At 35.0% G+C, this 20744-nt stretch overlaps 1 protein-coding gene across 1 annotated transcript in view; it reads left to right on the forward strand.

Moving 5' to 3' along the window:
* HCRTR2 (hypocretin receptor 2) overlaps positions 1-20744 on the forward strand; it is a 156555-nt gene that overhangs the window by 110631 nt on the left and 25180 nt on the right. The window contains exons 3-4 of the mRNA XM_044004850.1: positions 4726-4969; positions 16566-16681. Coding sequence (XP_043860785.1) covers positions 4726-4969; positions 16566-16681 — 360 coding nt within the window. The remainder of the gene's footprint in view (positions 1-4725; positions 4970-16565; positions 16682-20744) is intronic.

Here is a 20744-nt window from a genome sequence, read left to right on the forward strand (position 1 = left end):
ATCTACAGAGAAAGATCTAGTGGTATCCAAATACCAATGGTTGGAAGTATATTTTGTTGTTGTCATTAGTTCCTTTTTCTAAAGTTTTTTTTTTTGTCTACTATGTTTTGCACGACTGCACATGTATAACATATTGAATTGCTTGAGTTCTTAAGGGAGGGATAGGGAGGAAGGAAGAGATTTGGAACACAAAGTTTTAAAAATCAATGTTACAATTTGTTTTTACATGTAAGGTAGGGAAAATTCCAAATAAATAAATATATAGTATATAGGATCAATCTAAAATCTAAAACCAAGGGAAAACATTATAGTTAGTGGAAAAAGGTAAGAGACCTCTACAATGAGGTCAATAATAAAATAAGTATGTCCATTAAATAAAAAAGAACATTGACATTAATTTTTGTAAGATTTTGAGTTCCAAATTTTTCTCTCTTATTCCTTTCCCTCTCCCTTCCCCAAGACAGCAAATAATATGATATAGGTTATATATGTACAAAAATGTTAAACATATTTCCACATTACTCATGTTGTGAAAGAAGGATCAGAAGAAAAGGGAAAAACCACAAGAAAAAAAAACAAAAACAATTGAAAATAGTATGTTTCAATCTTCATTCAGACTCCATAGGTTTTTTTTTCCTACTCAGTAGTATTTTATTTTTCTAATTACATATAAAGATAGCTTTCACCATTCATTTTTGTAAGATTTTGAGTTTCCAAAGTTTTAAGAATGTCTTTGAATGATTGTTATTTTGACTATTATAAATACTTAAATTAACTATAAAGAGCACATGAAGATATGTCTATCTGCATCTAGAAAAAGAACTAAAGAATAGACGTGTGTATAAAATAATTCTGCATACACACATATATATTTGTCTTTAATGGTAGCCATTTCTAGGGCAAGGGGGAGGAAGGAAAAAAGGGCAATAAAATTTACATGATAATTTTATTATATATTTAATAGGAATAGCAAGTTGTACATGATAGATTTGCAATTTAATGTGCAATCATCTTTTTTAATTATACTATGTTATGGAAATGCTTGTTTTATTCCATAAATTAAAAATACAATAAAAAAGAACATATTACCCAGGAAGAACTGAAAACTTATAAACCCCCAGAAGCAGCTCTGAAAACAACTACACAAAAATTTCAAAGCTCAGGACAGTACTTCCACTGCCCCAGAAACAAAGACAAACTTTAACATAAACTTAAAAGTCAAGAAATAGACTGGGAAAATTAGCAAACAAAAGAACCTGACCATAGAAAGTTACTATGGTGACAGAGAAGATCAAAACACAAACACAGAAGAAAACAACAAAGTCAAAGCTGCTATAGCTAAAGCCTCAAAGAAAAATGTGAATTGGTTTTGGGTCCCAAAATAATAACTGGAAGAAGTCAAAAAGAATTTTAAAAATCAAATAAGAGAGGTAGAGGAAAAATTGGGAAAAGAAATAACAGTGATACAAGAAAAATCATGGGAAAAGAGTCAACAACTTAGTAGAGGAGGCACAAAAAATTGTAGAAATGCACATTAAAACAAGTCTGAGATAGCACCTCATACCTATTAGATTGGCTGGTATGACAGAAAAGGAAACTGACAAATGCTGAAAGGAATGTAGGAGAATTGAGACACAAATGCAGTAGTGGTGAAGTTACAAATTATCCATTCTCAAGGACAGTTTGGAACTATGCCAAAGGGGCTATAAAAGCATACAAACCATTTGAACCAGAAATATTACTAGGTCTGTATTCCAAAGAGATTAAAGAGAAAAAGAAAAAATACCTATATGGAGAAAAATATTTATACTAGCTCTTTTTTGTGGTGGCAAAGAATTAGAAATTGAGAGGATGCCAATCAGTTGGAAACTGGCTGAATAAATTGTGGTTTATGATTATGATAGAATAGTATTATAGTATAAAGAAATGATTAGCAAGATGCTCTTAGAAAAACCTGGAAAGTCTTACATGGACTGGTGGAAAAAGAAGTGAACAGAACCAGGAGAACCTTATACATATTGACAATATTGTACAAAGATCAATTGTAAGTGACTTAGCTGTTCTTAGCAATACTATGATTTAAGATAATTCTGAAGGACTTATGATGAAAAATGCTATCCTTCTCCAGAGAAAGAACTGATGGAATCTAAATGAAGATTGAATCATACCTTTTTTTTTTTTTCAATTTTGCTTTGTTTTGTTTTGATTTGTGTGTGGCGGGGTGGTTGGTTTGTGTTTCCTTTTATAAGTTGACCAATATGGAAATATATTTTGCATGACTAAACATGTATAACCAATATCAAATTGCTCACCTTCTCAATGAGGGTTTAGGGAGGGAGGGAGGGAGGAAAAATAATTTAGAACTCAATTTTTTATAAAAGAAAATGTTTTAAATTGTTTTACATGTAATTGGAGAAAAATATTAAATTAAAAATTGTTTTAGGAATAAGGAAGTTGTTAGTATGTGGATATCATATATATATATATATATATATATACATATATTTGGATACATACATTTACATAAATAGGATCACTATTAATCCAATATACTTCATTAGACACAACACTTTCATCATTCTTTCAATCTTTATAAATTAGTTTACTGTATCTATCTTTTCACTGATGTCATCCAGGTTCACAGCCTTAGAGTTATCCTCAGTTTTTTCCCTTTTCCCTCATTTCTCAGATCTGATAATTTGCTATATCTTGTCAGAACTGGAAGAACCCATCATATTTCTTTCTAATTGTATCTCCCAACTGTCCATCTCCTTTCTGTCCATTCATGTGGTTATCATCCTAGTTCTATTCTTCATCTCATTTTGCCTGTTTTATTGTAACACCTTCCCATTTTAATTTTCAGTTTTCGGTCTCTCCCCTTACCAATTTATTGCCACATAGCTGTCAAAATAACTTTCCTAATTCGCAAATATAACCATTTTCCTCTCTCTCCTAAGAAAGAATTTTCAGTGGCACTCTATTAACTTGTGGGAATAATAATAATAAAAAACTTTAGCATGGCAATTAAAGTCTGTTTTGATGTCATTCAATTTCCCAGACAAACCAGCAAGTCTACTTGCTTGCTAGTATTTGCTTCCTTTGTCCAGTAAGCATGGATATTCTTATCCATATACATGTTTTATGTCCCCTCTAGGTATAAGCTTCTGGAGGGCAGAGACTGTTTTAAAATTCCATATATATATATATATGTATATATATATATATATATATATTTGCCTCTACACACACACACACACACACACACACACCTAGCACAAAGCCAAAGACACTTAATAAAAAATAGCTAAGGGCCTCAGAGAATGGAACATTGTACCCATAGTTAGAAGATCTGAATTAAAATATGACATCTGACATTTACTAGCTGTGTGATCCTGGCCAAGTTTTTTCATCTATAAAAGGGGTAATAATAGCACCTATCTCTAAGGGTTGTTGTAAAGATGAGAAAAACTGTTTGTATAGTGCTTTATGAATCTTAAATTGCTATACAAATGCTAGTTATTATTTGTTATTATTATTATCTTGGATTGTGTTCGATTGGATGCAATTGTTGCCTAAGTGGCAGAGGGGACCCCTGACATTTATTTTTAGGTGAATAATAAGTGCATATAGATTCATAGTGATGTATAACATTTTTCTACTAGTCAATCCCAATTCTCAGGGCTTATGAATAACAAACCACAATGAATCACTGAGAAACTGCTGCTTTAGTACTTCCATGAAAATATTAAAAGCCCATATCAAAGCAAAACTTCTCTGACATTGATCAGAATCCCTAAGTTATACCCAGAATCAATTTACCATCCCTGGAGTTCTGTGGATAGGTAATGAAATAGGCCTGGATTTAATGTCCAGAGATTGACTAGGGATTGTAGAGAATTTCTTGAACAGAATGCAGTCCAAACCTTATGAATGAAAGGGAAAGGTGCCAGTGAATTAATCATTTGTCAGCCTATAGAACAACAGGACTGTAGTAAGTCTGTGGGTCATTCATAACTAGACAAAGCTTTTCATATTTTTAAAAAATCTGTCTCTACAACCCATAACACTGCAGACAGGACTTTTGAGTGAAATCAAGCATAGATAACTATATTTTTTTTGGGGGGGGGTGTTTCTGTTGAAATGCGAAGTCAATTTGAATTAATATCCATATAATGAGTTTTCTTAATAAAAATCAGCTACTGCCTTTAGTATACTCTATTCAAAAGGACTAAATGAAGTTGGAATTGAAATTCAATTGCTACTTGATTGTTGAAAGGAAGAAGATGAATGTTATATTTGCCTCTTTAAAACAAATGAAAGACAGTGCTACAATTTGGGGTAGTTTTAAGCAGATTATTTTTTATGAGGTTATGATTTTCTCTGTCACTGCAGAAGTGAGTAAGACAAAATAATCATGATACTCCTAAATGTGAAACAGGAAATAAAACCATCCATCTTTGTAGCTTTAGGAATTGTTTTCTATATAAAAAGCATGAATTACTTCTACAAATGTTTCCTTTGCCTTTCCCCTAACTCCTAGGTTAATGTTTTAACTTTTTTCATTCCCACAGTAATTTGAGGAGATATTTCTTGAGAAAAATTTCATTTACCATCCTTGACAGTCTGGTTATCAGACTAACTGTCTCACTGGGTCAAAAACTTAAAGTATTTTCCACTTTTAAAATGGTGATTCTCATACTTTTTTTTTTCTTTCCTTCTTCTTAGACTGTGTCAGTCTCTGTGTCTGTGCTAACACTGAGCTGCATAGCCTTGGATCGATGGTATGCCATTTGTCACCCTTTGATGTTTAAGAGCACTGCCAAGCGGGCAAGGAACAGCATTGTAATTATCTGGATCGTATCATGCATCATAATGATTCCTCAGGCGATTGTCATGGAATGCAGCAACGTGCTCCCAGATTTAGCCAATAAAACCACTCTGTTTACAGTGTGTGATGAACGTTGGGGTGGTAAGTATGTTATTACCCACAAACTGGGGGTACTGGCATGCCAACTGTAAAACACATCTGGCTCTTTTTCGTTGGCATTTCCCTAATCCTAGACCTCATAAGAACTCAGTACCTTTAGGCAAATTTCATATCTTTCTGTGACCCCTAGACATTATAGGGACACATGGCTTAGTTTATGTTTTTAGCTCATATAATTGTTTTAAAAAATTAATCCACAGTTCAGTCTTGAGAATCAGAACATAACACAATAGCAAAAGTCCTTGTAATCAGAGGACCTGGGTTTGAATCTAAGCTCTTTGATTATTACCTGCATGACATTAACCAAGTCACCTTTACATTCCCTTCCAGCAGTAAAATGATGACCTTATGATTCTATGATCCATGACCTAAGACGGTGTGGTAGAATGGTGGCATCCTCGGACTGGAAGTTGGGAGACCTGAGTTTTAATCCAGGTTTTGTCACTAAACACAGAACTGAAGAGTTGAGATGGATCTCAGTCATTATCTAATATAACCTTTACCCCCAAAAGTGTCCTCTATAACACAGCCAAAAATAGGCATATAACTTCTTCTTAAAACTATTTAATGAGGGGAAGCTAGGTAGTGCAGTGGATAAAGCACTGGTCCTGGATTCAGGAAGACCTGAGTTCAAATCTGGCCTCAGACACTTGTTCCTTACTAGCTGTGTGACACTGGGCAAGTCACTTAACCCTTATTGCCCTGCAAAACAAACAAAACTATTTAATGAAATGAATCTACTACATTTTGAGAAGTCCATTCTACCTTTGGATTCACTAATTAATAGGGAGGGTTTTTTTTTGCTTGGTTAAATCACTTCCCTTCCATGGGCATTAGTTTCTTTATTTGTAAGATGATGAGGATGGACTAGATCCGTGGTATCAAACTCAAATAGAAACCAAAGATGCTATACCACACATATGGACCCCTGTGGGCCTCATAATAACATAATTTTAAAATGTATTATTATATGTTTTATGGTATTATGTATTTCTCCATTGCACAGCTAGGTGGCACATTTGAGTCAGGAAGACTCAGGTTCCTGAGTTCAAATCTGACTTCAGACACTTACTAGCTGGGTAATCCTGGGCATGGCACTTAACTCTGTTTGCTCAGTTTCCTCATGGAAATGGCAAACTATTCCATTATCTTTTCCAGGAAAACCCCCAATGGGGTCACAAAGAGTCAGATGTGTCTGAAATGACTGAATAACAACAAATCTAATTACATTTTCTTGGGAATGTTGTGGATAACATGAGATCTATTTGAAGCATATTTGACACTTCTGGACTAGTTGCTCTTTGAAAATGTGTCTTTGTGTTCATATCTCCAGCGTTTAACAAGGTGCCTGAGATACAGGGTGTGTTTAATAAATAATTCTTGATTGAATTGGTGACACCCTTCAAGATCCAATATTTTATTAAATCTATGAAATAGTGGATCAAAGTTACTTATATAGTCTTTATGACATTTAAGATAGTCAAATTGATAAACAGTTATTAAACATCATGTGCCAAGCAATGTGCTAAACACTGAGAATACTAAAACACCCCAAAAAGAAAAGCCTTCCTTTCCTTCAAGAAGTAGCCATTTCAATAGGGCAAGACAATACATAAAAGACAGCTGAAAACGGAGCAGAGGGAGGAGATAAGATACGGCTGGCCTCAGTCCTCTCTTTAAAATGGAACTTCTAGGAGGAACTAACCAATGAGAGAGAAAGAGAGGGAGGGAGGGAAGGAGAGAGAGAGAGAGAGAGAGAGAGAGAGAGAGAGAGAGAGAGAGAGAGAGAGAGAGAGAGAACTCCAAATGTAACTAGACGTTCCAGGAGTGGAGTGAACTTTCTGAGAAAAAAAGGTTTCATCATATATTATTATCTCCTTATCGTCCTCAAGGAATAAATTGGTCCTCCTCTTAAAGATTAAGCAAAAAGTGGAAGGTTGGAGAATACCGCAATCTGAACACAAGTTGGTTATAAAGTATACACATACAATATATGTATATGAGTGTGTATATATATATATATGTATATGTATATATATACACACACTCATATACATATATACACATACATACATACACATATATGTGTGTGTGTGTGTACTGTGTATGTAGTATATGTATGTATGTATGTTAAGCATACTTCAGAAATCTTATATCCTTATGGTCATGTGCTTCAAAATAGCATTATTCACTTTACAGAAGTATTCAAATTGCAAACACTATTAGTGGACTTAAAATATGACTGAATTTACAAAATTCACAAAATTGCAATTGTTTTTAAGGGTACAGCTGGTATACAATCTCTACTTGTATTCTGGGCCAAATCACTTATCAGTCTTATTTCCATTGCTAATAAAAAAGAGAGTGAAGAAACAGTATCCTAGTAAGGTTAGTTGTATTCACTCTTCATGGATATGTTCATGTTGTTTAAATGTTAACCAGCAGAATTTTAAAGCAATTTCTTTCATTTCCTGGTATATTGCACATAGTAGGCACTTAATAAATGTTTGGCATATATAGGACTCTATATTCCATTTGGAATGCATTCCCATCCTCAGAGACATTAGAATTCTTCTTATAAAGACCTAAACTAATACTTCCAGGAGGGCTCTGTCCTGGCATAAACCCTGGGCCTCATGCCAGCAGCAGATTGTGTGCATTAGACAATAAGAAGGAGAGTGTTAGTTACCATGACATTAGAGAGCGTGATCAGGGCCCATTAGTGACAGTCCAATGAGGAGAGCACTGCTTTTCGGCACAGACTACAAACGTGCTTTCCATTCTCTCTTCCTCTTTTAAAAAGAGGTACATTTTATGGCCACACTTTCATTAAGGAAAGAACTTGGCTTCTTATGGCTAATTACTGCAATGGACTATTTTAGAAAGATGTCATGCATTTATTAGAAAGATATTGCTTCATGGTAATACCCAAAAGCTTTGGCCAAAGTAGGCAACATAGTAAGTGGTACTTGTCAAGTGTTACTCTTGGGTATGGTTATATTTAGTGGTTGTATCAAATGCTTGGATCTAGGATTGAGAACCCACTCTTTAAATTTAGAGAGAACAACAAGTTGGGCAGAACTAATTATACCTCAAATGTCAGGAATAAGTTACAAATCACTGACAATGTAAGAATCGTTCCAATAAAATTGAATTTAAAAGGGATTGAGGTGAAGTAGGATGCCTTTAAAAGAGCTAGGGAAATAGATATTCCATAGTCTATTTTCAACCAATCAGTTAATAGTGACTAGCGCCTTGTCTGTGCCAGATATTGTGCTAGGCAGTGGGGATCCAGGCACAAAGAATAAAACAAACCCTACTCAGAAGGTGCTTGTCTAAGGTAAAGAGGAAGGATTCAATAATGCTGAGATAATATTGGTCTTGTTGTGGGAGAAGAGGATCTGCTGATTTCATATTCCAACCTGTCCACTTACCAGCCATGTGACCCTTGGCAAATCTTTTAATCTCTCTGAGGCTCACTTGAAAAAAGAAGATAATGATAATTTATACACTCTATCGAACAGGGTTGAGGGAAGAAAGTGTTTTATAAAGAGACATATAGATGTGAACCACCATTATTAAACAGAATTATTTTCAAATTAAATATCCCTAAAATTTCTTCTTATTTCTAATGTTATAATTATTTGATTGTTTTCTATGCATTGTCACCCTGTACACATGTGTATATGCATACTCATACACACATCTTAAATATAGAGAACAAAATGAAATGAATAGAAAGTGCTGAGAGTAATGATTATTTCTCTGCAAGTAATATTCATTGTGTTACTATGTTTCAATATAATTTTATCTTTTCAAATAACCACATGAAGCCTATTTCAAAACTTCTCCCTGCCCTTACAATTCCTCCTTTTCTTTAGGTCTCTATCTGTGATACATATAACCCCATTAGGAGTCCATGAGATAGGTCTCATCTTTAAAGTAAGACATGTAACCTTGGCAAAAACCTACACAAAAAAGAGAGGGCTGTGCTTTCTAAGATTCTTTTCAGCTCTGTGATTCCATGAAGGTAGAGTCTTGGAAAAGCTTCAGTATGGAGAAGTCAGGAATGACAGAGTGACAGGTAATGGGTAGATATGGAGAATTTGTAGAAGTAGCTTACTAAGAAAGGAAAGAGGTAGATTGAGCCATGGTAGAGCATGGACATATAAAACAGATATTTTATTCTTTTGTAGTGAAAGCAGAAAGCTTCAATTTAGCAAGCATAGAAGTTTGTAATTTTATTAAAAGATTAAGCCTTATTTTTCAAAATGCCCAAGAGCTTCAGGGGGATAGGGAATTTTCCTGTGATTTGATTAGTATAGGGAGCTTCTAGGTAAGGAGTTTCATCTACCAAGACAAGAAGACAACTTCTCCTGAACCGATAGTCTAGAAGGGTTCTCAAGAACACTAACAAGTTAAATGAGTTTGCCCAGTGTCACAGAGTTAGCATGTTACCTGTTAATAGCTAGGTTTTCCCAATTCCAAAGAGTTCTGTCTACTATGCTAACCTGCTTCTCTATGGCTTTGTTTTGCTTATTTTATTTTCATCTTAGCTGAAATGTTTAGCAAGCAGATAAAAGGAACACCTGTTATTTTTACAAATATCAGCTTTAAGTTCTAAAATCTGCTGCTCATTAAATTTTATTTATGTGAGGGATGTTGTTGTTTTGTTGTTTTGGTTTGGTTTGGTGTTTTTTTGTAAACTTCAAATGATTCAGGCTCTCCTAGGAAACGTAAGGAGTTTTAACCCCCATTAACACACATCACAAAGCTGTGGAATCTAGCCAATACCTGTGAGTGTGCAGTTTTCAGATTAAGTCTGCAACCACATTATTTTCTAATTACCTTTGACCAGTAGATGCAAATGTATAAACTAATTTCCAGTTTGAGAGTTTGATTATCTAGCCCTAGCATGGATATTATGGAAAGCAATTATTGTGAGATGCATACAAATACACACCCAGGCTGCCGAAGTCATTTAGGAAAATGGTTTGAAAGTGATTATATAATCGCCCATAATTACTTTAGCTGCTTATAAAAACAAGAATTAAAATAATATAAAGCTAAATGGATCTTCTACAAAATCAAATTTAAGACCAGTTGTAAAATGGGCTTTTCAAATATTAAATCCAATTGTTTATTGAGAATGTTTCACAGGACCCTATTAATGATTTTATTCCAGGATATTCTCATTGTTCTTATCAGATATTTCTTTATGCTTCCAACACAGTGTGTCACCCATATTAGGGGAATCTATAAATATCTATTGATTGATTGTAAACTAGAACAGTAGTAAATTGTCATATAGTTTCATATAGTTGTCAAATCTTATGGGTATGTATACACTTTGTTATGTAATTCAACATTCATTCACTCAAAAAGCACTTGATAAAAGTCTACCACATGTCACAGATTATGCTAAGCATTGATGAGCATTTGATTCTACTCAACAAACATGTATTAAGGAACCAATGAGTGCAGAGTACTGTCAATAGTTGGGGAAGATACAAATTTAAATAAGATATTGTCCCTGCCCTCACAGGGTCTGGGGTGGGGTAGAGGAAAGAAACAAGCATTTATTAAGTACCTACTATGTGATATGTGGCAGATACTAGAGTTTGATGGATATCATATCACTCGATCATTATAACATTGCTGTGAAAAAAGCACATATAAATATTAATATCATTGGCTCCTCTTAATAGCTGGTATTGTGGTAAAATGCAAAAAACAATTACTTGCCTTAGAGTCTGAGAATCAAGTTCAAATCCCTACTCTGACACTCACTGTTTGTGTGACCTTGGGCAATGCTTTTCACTTCTGAGGGGCCTCAGTTGCCTCATTATGAAATGAGGGGAATGGACTGTTTGGATTCTAAGGTCCCATCCAGCTAGAGAGCTATGATTATATGAGCTTATGAAAAAGTAGGAAGTGTAGGCTCAGAGACTGATTTGTCCAGTCTCATGGGTAACAAAGATCAGGGATGAGACTTAAATCTAAGACTTTTGAATTCAAGAGCAATGGTCTCTCCATTAGAGTTTATAGCCTACTGGCATAGGACATGATTGATCTCTTATCTCAATGAACTTACAATTTAGTAGGAGCGGTATGATATGAGTATTAAAAATGTAACTGTAGAATAAATATATCACATTATAGTCTGTTAGAGCACAAGACAGATATCTAGTGCTAAGTGCAAGGGTAAAGAGGAAGGAAAGTTCATTTCTGACTTGTCAGATAGAGGAAGACTTCAAATTTTCAGCCATCTGCCCTCAAAGATCTTGCTTGGTTCATCATAATTATCTATTGCTGTTGCTATTCAGTTGTTTCACTCATGTCTGACTTTTTGTGACCCTAATTTGGGGTTTTCATGGTAAAGATTCGCCATTTCCTTCTCCATCTCATTTTATAAATGAGGAACTGAGGCAGACAAGGTTAAGTGACTTGCCCAGAGTCACACACCTACTAAATATTTGAAGTCACATTTGAACATAGGAAGATGATTCTTTATGATTCCAAGTCCAGTGCTCTATCCATTGTGTTACCTAGCTGCCCATACTATAGTAAGCAGTAAGTACTAAATAAGACCTTAGTTATTCAACAGAATTTATGAATGTTTCAGTATCTCTGAAAGTAACTTTCTCATAGTCACTTCAGTAACCTGTAAAAACTACCCCTAGAGTATAGCTGAGAAAAGCATGTAACTTTAATGTGTGTTGAGAGGAGTTTAAACAAAAATTTTAAGAAAACACAAAATTAGTTTTAAAGATTCAATTAAGTTTCTACAAACCTATAAACTCTCAGTGGTCTTTCCAAATTATATATTTGAACATTTATATTGTATAAATTCAAGCATCAACAAAGACATTTTCAGCAAATAACAGTGCAAATGTTTTAAGTATTGAATTATGGTTTTTACTGAACATTATAGATTTTAGTTGTTCAAGGTTTACTTATCTGACTTAAATCAAACCAATGTATCCTTCCCAAAATGTGATTTCTGTTACTGAAACCATGAATCTATACCACAGACAAGTACCTCACTTATATATTTTATATTGATTTTAAAAATAAACACAACATGTTATTACAGTATTGATTGTTTACCTGCTTTACAACCTCGTGGCTAGGTTGATATTCAAGTTAAATAAATTGAAAGACTTTTAAAATGTTTTCATTTTTGACAGCACTGTCTATTCAATAAAGGAAAACACATTTTTCAGCACTTAAAATGTGCTAATCACTATTCTAAGTTCTAGATACAAATAAAAACATAAAAGTGCCTCCCTTCTCACAGGGAGCCCCTTCTGTAATAGCAAAAGGCAATACTTAAATTAACCTGAAGGGCACGTGGAAAGGACATGAAAAAGTCCTAACAGTAGTGTGGTGGATTGGATCCCAATTCTCAAACATACTTTGGTTACACTGTAATTAAGATGACAGTGCTGGGGTACCGCAGGGCATAGAGGCCAGTAAAGTCATTATACACCAACATGGTCAAATTTTAGTAAAATCACTTTGTCCAGTGTGTGGAGTTTGGAATTTTAGAGTGAGGAAGGGAGATCAACTATGAGATCACTACAACAATTCAAGTGAGAGGTGATAAAGAACTCACCTAGGGTGATGGCTATATGAGTGAAGAGAAGGGGCAGGGGAATACATAGAAGATGATGTGGAGATTGAAATGATGAGATCTGACAAATGTTTGGGAATTGGAGGGTGATGGAGAATGAATAAAAAGAGGATGAGACCAAGTTTATAAACCTCTGTGACAGGAGTGACGATGTTGCTCTAAACAGAAATAGGGGACAGAAGAGAGGTGAGTTGGCAGAAGGGGGATGGGGCAGGATATAGGATCTAGAATAGATCACAACCCATCTACATGCCTTCATTTTATGTTATTCCCTTGATTGTATCAAAAACAAACAAAGTGAACAAAGTAAAGTGTGGGACAGGACTCTTACCAGTCACTGCCCAGTAGACATAAGAGGGGTGCTGCTGGTTGGGGGACAATTTCTCAAGAGTACCTGAATGGCTATTCCAATGAGTGTGGGAATTTATATTTAGACTGACATTGAGGTTAGATTGTGTTTGGGAGTGACCCAATGACTGTGAAAAAGGGGGAGGGTTGAAAGCTTGCCACTGAACTAGGAGGAACTGTTGTGGGAAAATGTTGGGGTGGGGGTGGGAATGGATAAAGTGTAAGTATTATTGAATTGGAGATGATACCCATTTACTGACTGTCATTGGGATGATAGGATGGGGTTCATATTCCCACGTTCCAATCAGTTGATCACAGAAGTAAAAAAAAAAATTCTTCACCTATTTGCATATTAACATGTAGTTCCCTACCCTTGTTTTCTAGTCAGGGTGGTCCCTAAACATCAGATAATCATTTCACTGCCTATCTAGCCTTTTAACCTTGGCTATGCAGTTATTTTTTTTTCTATACAATCAATTGCTATTATAATAAATCTCTTTTAAGATACCCTCATGTAAATGGACTCAACAGCCAATTATTTAATTCCCATCATTTCAACTTTTCATAATCATCTTGATCCTGGAGTGAAATGTCTGTGCATTATGTTGAATAATTTTGAATTCTATAAACATTTTGGTGACTATGGCCATAAAAGCCTAATCACACGCACCTCCTTCCTTTCCGTCTTTTTAAGGCTGATATAGACATTAGGGCCTCAGAGGTCTCTACTTCAAAGCTTTATTTTTATGTGAAAAGCTCACCTATGACCCTCCCCTAGACATATAAAAGTTGAAAGCTGCTTAGGTGCTTGGGGAGTGCCCAGGTCACTGTAGAGTTTCTTTGAAATCAGCCCACCAAATGTTTCTCAGGCTGTCGCACTTCAAAGAGAAAGGCTGTTTTCTCCTGGCCTCTGCCCTCTCTATCTCAGCTGCCTGACTCCTACAGCTTTTCCCCCCAGAACTGAAATATTTTATAGAATAAACTAGAAAGATGCCTGGATCTCAGCAAGGGAATGATGAGCTGGGTGACTGCCACCTATACAAGAATGAGTTAAAAAAAAAAAGTATTCTAACCACTTTCTCATCTTCCAAGAAGTATATGTTTGCTTTTCTCCCCTGTCACACTTACACAGAAATAAATAAATAAACCAATCAACCTACACACACACACACACACACACACACACACACACACACACACACACATCCAACTAAATAAATAAATACATACATACAAACGTCATTAGGGAAATAGATCTTATAATCTGGTTTACATATACACACAACAACAGTGAGGTGAAGTTTGGAGACAAGGGATGGGAGATGAATGAAACATTAAACTATTGGCATTTCTTTCATTAAAATCAATAATGTAGTCGCAGCCTTCTTCCTTAATAGCAGCCAAATAATGGATCTTTTTCCATTGCGTACATTATGAAAGGCCAACTATGACAGAGACTAAAAGTAGGGAGGGATTTGGGGAGAATTACTTAACATTTTGTGAAAATTTTATTGTTCAAGTCTTTACTGCTCACTGAATCACACGACCTATTCATACACACAAGCAATTATGATGCATTTATCTAATTCAATAGCCTCATTTTATCAGTAAGAAAACATAGACCATGACCTGACAGATAAAATTAGTCAGAATCATATGTATCTGACTAAAAATGACTTCAGAAGTCAATTCATTCAAGATGCTCATTTTACAGAAGAGGAAACTGAGTCCCAGATTGGTGAAATGCCTTGGCTAAGGTTACATAAGTATTAAATGGTAGACTGAAAGATTAAAACTCAGATCCTCTGATTCCATGTTAATTTTTTTTTTTTTGCTGGGCAATGAGGGTTAAGTGACTTGCCCAAGGTCACACAGCTAGTAAGTGTCAAGTGTCTGAGGCCAGATTTGAACTCAGGTCCTCCTGAATCCAGGGCCGGTGCTTTATCCACTGCTCCACCTAGCTGCCCATGTTCATTTTTTTCACCCACTTTACCACACTAAGGTCATACAGCTATTGGTTCCTAGATTCAAGCAAGACCAAAAATTTCGGAGCCAAGTTATAATTTCCATCTGGTGGATTTTTGCTTCGTCAGTTGCAATATTTACAAATATTGCTATTAGAAAACTTTGTTTATGAAGGAAACATTTAATTCTAAAAAGATGAATTTGGAAAAAAACATAAGTAAAGGCTATTATTCAAATTATCAGCTATAATCTTTTATAAGTGGTGGATTTAATGGAAAAACACTGTGACATAAAAATGAATGTTTCAATAAAATTAATAAAATAGCACATCTATATGGTGCAACATATAGAGTTCCAGGCCTGAAGTCGGGAAAACTCATCTTCATTAGTTCAAATTCAACCTCAGACACATTCACTGTGTCACCCTGAGCAAGTCACCTAACCCTGTTTGCCTCTGTTCCCTCGTCTGTAAAATGAGCTAGAGAAGTAAATGACAATCTAATCCACTATCTTTACCAAGAAAATCCTAAATGGGGTCACAAAGAGTCAAACATGACTGAAAATGGACCTGCCTGAACAATAATTAATAAAATAGGTTGGCCATGTTAAATACAGCATTTCTTTATTACATAACAGGGCAATATAGGAGTCTCAGTTAATATGCTAAGCTGGAAGGCACCATTAACAAAATTCAAAAATTGCAATGGAATTTCTACTTCTTCCAAAGATTAAACAAAGGTTTACACAAATGAAAGTGCTAAGCCATACTCCCTATTTTAAGTGAAGAATTGGACAGTGACTTTTCCCCCCTCTAATAACCATATGTAATCAAGGCAAAATCAATTGCCTCTGGGAAGAGAAGCTGCAGAATCAATGGTATTCACAACTTGTTGATTGCTATTATCTGAAAAAAAAAATAAATAGCATTTGGTTTTTACATTTATAATTCCTGTAAAATTGATATAAAATGCCTTGGGGCAATTTTAAGAATGTGATACTCATCCACATTAAGCATAACTACCATTTAAGTAATGACCAAGGCCATCTTTAGACCATGGTAAGACATTGGACAAATACCTTTAGTAGAGAACTGTAATTCTAACTTTTAAAAAAATATTTTTTTATAGGTTTATGGATTTTGAATCCTACCTCAGACACTTACTAGCTGTGTGACACCAGGGAAGTCCCTTAATCTCTTTGAGTCTTAGTTCTCCCATAAAAAAAAAGCATATAATAGTAGCTCATACCATAGAGGACTATTTTAAGGACCAAATGGGATTATATATAATCAAATGGGATTATATATAATCAAAAACACAGACATGTATGTGTACCAGATATGTGTGTATATACATATCTATCAATCTCTCTCAATATATATATATATATATATATATATATATATATACACACACACACACACACACACACACACACACACACACACACACACACACACACATACATATATATATATGGGGGGGGTTATTTTTTTCCATTCTGGCAACATATCATTTTCAGTGAAGAGAACAAAGATAGTATGTATGTACTTCTAAGACATTGACATTAACAAGATGTAAAAATATGGTAGGTTTCAACTTTTAATATATATACATTTTTTAATTGCAGGTGAAATTTATCCCAAGATGTACCACACATGCTTTTTCCTGGTGACGTATATGGCACCTTTGTGTCTCATGGTGTTGGCCTATTTACAAATATTCAGAAAACTATGGTGCCGCCAGGTAAGCCATTTCAGCTGATTTATATTTGACCTATTAAGAATTTGCATGAGCTCAATTACAAGAATAAACTTATGTAGCATATGAGTGATATTGATAAGCCTTGATAAAAAGTTGAGATACTAACTAAATGAGCCAGGATTTATTGATTGTATTATTAATATCTACATTTGAAAAGTCTAGTTTGTGTATTATCTTAGTAGTTCAAAATTTGAGACACAGTTGTACATACTTGGTTACTTGACTTCACTTATGGGAGCAACACTAGCCAAAGCAGGTAAAGGAGTGGATGGAGATTGCTTTGTGTATTGGAGGAAGCCCCCACATTGATGAAATCACAGCTCTTGAAGCATTGACATATAAATAAATTAATGAATTGAAGTATAAGTAAAACATCCTTGGACTGTATCTTTTGTAATTAAGGTGTGGCACTCCTTTCAGCAGTGTGGATCACAGCCTCTGTTTAAAGATACTGTCTCTAAGACAGTTAGGAGCAAGATGATACAGTAGGAAAAACATTGACTTTTGACTCAGAACATCTGGATTGAGTTTCCAAACTTGACACTACTTTTGCGTCAGTGGGCCAGTTATACAACTCCTGGGCCTCAGTTTACTTATCTATAAATGAGAGAGTTGGGTGAGATAACCTCTGAGTTTACTTTCATTTCAAGATCTATGATCACATTATCATAAATTACTATGCCTGAAAACACACAATGTATGTATGTATTATGTATGTTTTATGTATGCATGTATGTTTTATGTATGTATGTATGTATGTGTGTATGTATGTATAATGCTATGACCCACCTTTTGGAGAGCCTCTTTGATTTTACTGAATGGCTTTTTAAGTTGAAATAACAACCACAACAGTAATGATAGTATATAAATATATGGCCCCTTGTGGTTTTGTAAAGTACTTTTCATATGCTTAATAATAACAAGAATGATTAAAATAATATTTACATGAATTTTTAAATTTTGTAAAATAAGCTATCTCATTTGGTCATCATAAACCTATGAAATTTTTTTTAATATTTTTTCCCTTCTTAAGGATGAGAAAATATGGATCTGAAAGAGGTTATGTGACACTTGCCTTCTCAGCTTATAAGTATATGACACAGGATCAGAACTCAAGTTTTCCTGAATCCAAGTCCAGTATTCCTGGGCCACTGAACCCATCACCAGTTTCATCCATGACACCTTTCCACATTGTTAAGAATTGTAAGAACTTTTGTTGCATTAGCAAACCAGTTGAGACCCCAAGGCCATCCTTATACCATGATGAGACATTGAAGGAATGCCTTTATAAGAGAATTCTAATTTAAAATAATATTTTAATTAGTTCTATATGATAGATAGATGAATTGATAGAATATCAAATCTGGGGTCATAAAGATCTGGTGTTGAATCCTGCTCGCTAGTTGTGTGAACCCTGGAAAGACATTTCATTCCTCCCATCTATAAAAAAGCAGGTATTAGTAGCACCTACCTTAGAGGATTTCTTTAAGGATCAAAGGAAGCATGTACTCATGCATGCATGTACTCATATACATGTGCACATCTGCACACACACACACACACACACACACACACACACACACACACATATATATATATATATATATATATATATTGCTTGTATATATATTACATATAGTGCTTTAATGGTCTATATAAATTTTAGCTGTGTTTTTTAATATAAGCTAAGAAATATGTTGATGGAGGGATTGTTTTATTGACATGCACCTTCACAAAGATAGATATACACATATACATATCTGTAAATATACATACATATGTGTACATATAAGCATATACACAGGCACATACACATATATGCACACACATATACATAGATACATGCATACATATGTGTATACATGGAAATACCATGCTAGAAAATTAAGTACAAAATAGTTTTTTTGGGGGAAGGGGATCAAGGTCAGCTTCCTACAGAAAGCAGCATTGAAACTGATCTTTGCAGGAAGCTAGCAATTCTGTGGGACTGAGTAAGGAAAGAGCAAATTGCTGAAATAGTAAAACTAGTGCAAGGGGGACTGGCATGTTTGGAGTACAGTAAAGACACCAGTAGGGCTAGAACTGTAGGGTATTCAGAGGAATAATGCATGATTACCCTGGAAAGTAAGTTGGAACCACACCAAGAGGAGCTTTATAAACCAGAGAAATTTGTGATTTAGCCTAAGGTTAAAACAAAGAGCAAATTCAGATTACTGAATAAGGTGAACAAATTAAATCATAAGTAAACAATGGATTGATATGTATTGTAAAAAAATATTAACTATAACTCCTAATCTGAAAAATTATAACTGTGTTAGCATCTGAAAAATCATAACTATAAGAAAAATTATAACTGGGCCATAAGGCCCATCTGGGTTGCCATTCAAATGTAAAAAAATATTTTAACTGGAGGCTTAATCTGTGAACTGCTTTTAATTTAATATGGGCCATTTATAAATTCCCACAACTGCTTCTCCCAAATTGATAAGCAAAAGCCTTTTTTTAAATTAAAGCACACTAGTATTTATATGGATAAACCTAGAGTTAAATACAAAGAAAAGAAATACGACCCGACTGTGTTTTAAACTTTCTCTCCTGCCATTTGAAGTCTCTCGCCTGAGGGTATGCTGGCCGCTGCCACCTGCAGCCACACCTTGCTTGAACAGGTTCGCCTTCAGTCCTCTCCAACTTTCTCAGTCCTCTCCCTTTCACTCTGTAACTTTTCTCTCAGTAGTGACTCCTGCTTCACCATGGTGACCCCTCTACTAACTTCTCTCTCTCTCTGTAGCAACCCCTCCTTTCATTACCTCTGATCCTGAATATAAAGCCTTCTTTCTCACCAGACCCTCAGGCCACACTGCGCATGCCAAGCTAATTTGCTGGACACTTCCAGGGCAGGTGTCCAAGGCCGGCAGGGGCCCTAAGCCTTCATGCAGTGCATGCCTGGAGCTGGGGCTGGGCAGAGGAAGCTGGTGTTTACGTGAGGCTTATGTGCATATCCCCACTGAGCAGGGCTTGGGCTCCTGAGGCCTCTGTGTGGGGAAGTTTTGGGAGAACAGTTGTGCTGGGGGAGGGGTGGCCCAAGGGTAATTTAAGCACTTACAGTATCATTAGAATGATTTTATGAGAAAGTCAAAAGAATTGTAAGCAAGAAAGAATAAACTTTTGGGAGGATGTACCATCCTATTTGTTATCCTATTAGGGATTTTTAATCTTAATATTATATATAAATATAAATTAATATAGAATAAATATAATTAGCATTATTAATAAATATAATAATATAAATATTCATTAAATTTAAATGTTTTTGTAGGAACATACAAAGTTTCAGGAAATTACTATGGGAAAAGGTGCTAAAACTGTAGAAAGAACTTCCACTAGGGCAATTCTCACTCAATTTGAAAATAAGAAAACTGAGTCTCAAAAAGCTGAGGCAACTTGACCAAAGTCTCAAAGATAGTATATATCCCAGCCAACATTCAGACATAGTTCCACTGATATCAAAGCTCATTCTCTTTCTCCTGTAGCACACTGCTTTTTCAGGACTAAATTATTAACTAAGTTACATAATTGTACAAGTTGGGAGTATCTTTTGAGGGCATCTCATCCAATTAAACCTTGATAAGAATTCCTTATACCACATGCTCAATATGTAGTCTTCAGCCTTTGCTTAAAGATGTTTGGTGGTGACACATCATTTCCTGATATAGTCCATCCCACTTTGGATAGAGTTAATTATTTGGAAGTTAACTCTGACATCATGATTAATTTGCCTCTTTGCAACCCATTATTTCTTTGCTCTATTTTCTGGGGTCAAGAGAAAGAAGTCAATTCCCTCTTCCACATTACACTCCTCACAAACTTGAAGACAACTGTCATCCATATATTTATTAAGATCTTCTCTTTTAAGGGCTACACATCCCACAATTCAAATCAGTTTACTCCAACGAGGACTCTTCAACCAGTTATCAAAAGCATGAACCCAAGGCTTTACCAGTGGTCTTCTTATAGAAGCTCTCTAAGATATCAAAGTCTTTCATGA

Source organism: Dromiciops gliroides, chromosome 4, assembly GCF_019393635.1.
Source record: "Dromiciops gliroides isolate mDroGli1 chromosome 4, mDroGli1.pri, whole genome shotgun sequence".
In the NCBI taxonomy this organism is placed as follows: domain Eukaryota; kingdom Metazoa; phylum Chordata; class Mammalia; order Microbiotheria; family Microbiotheriidae; genus Dromiciops; species Dromiciops gliroides.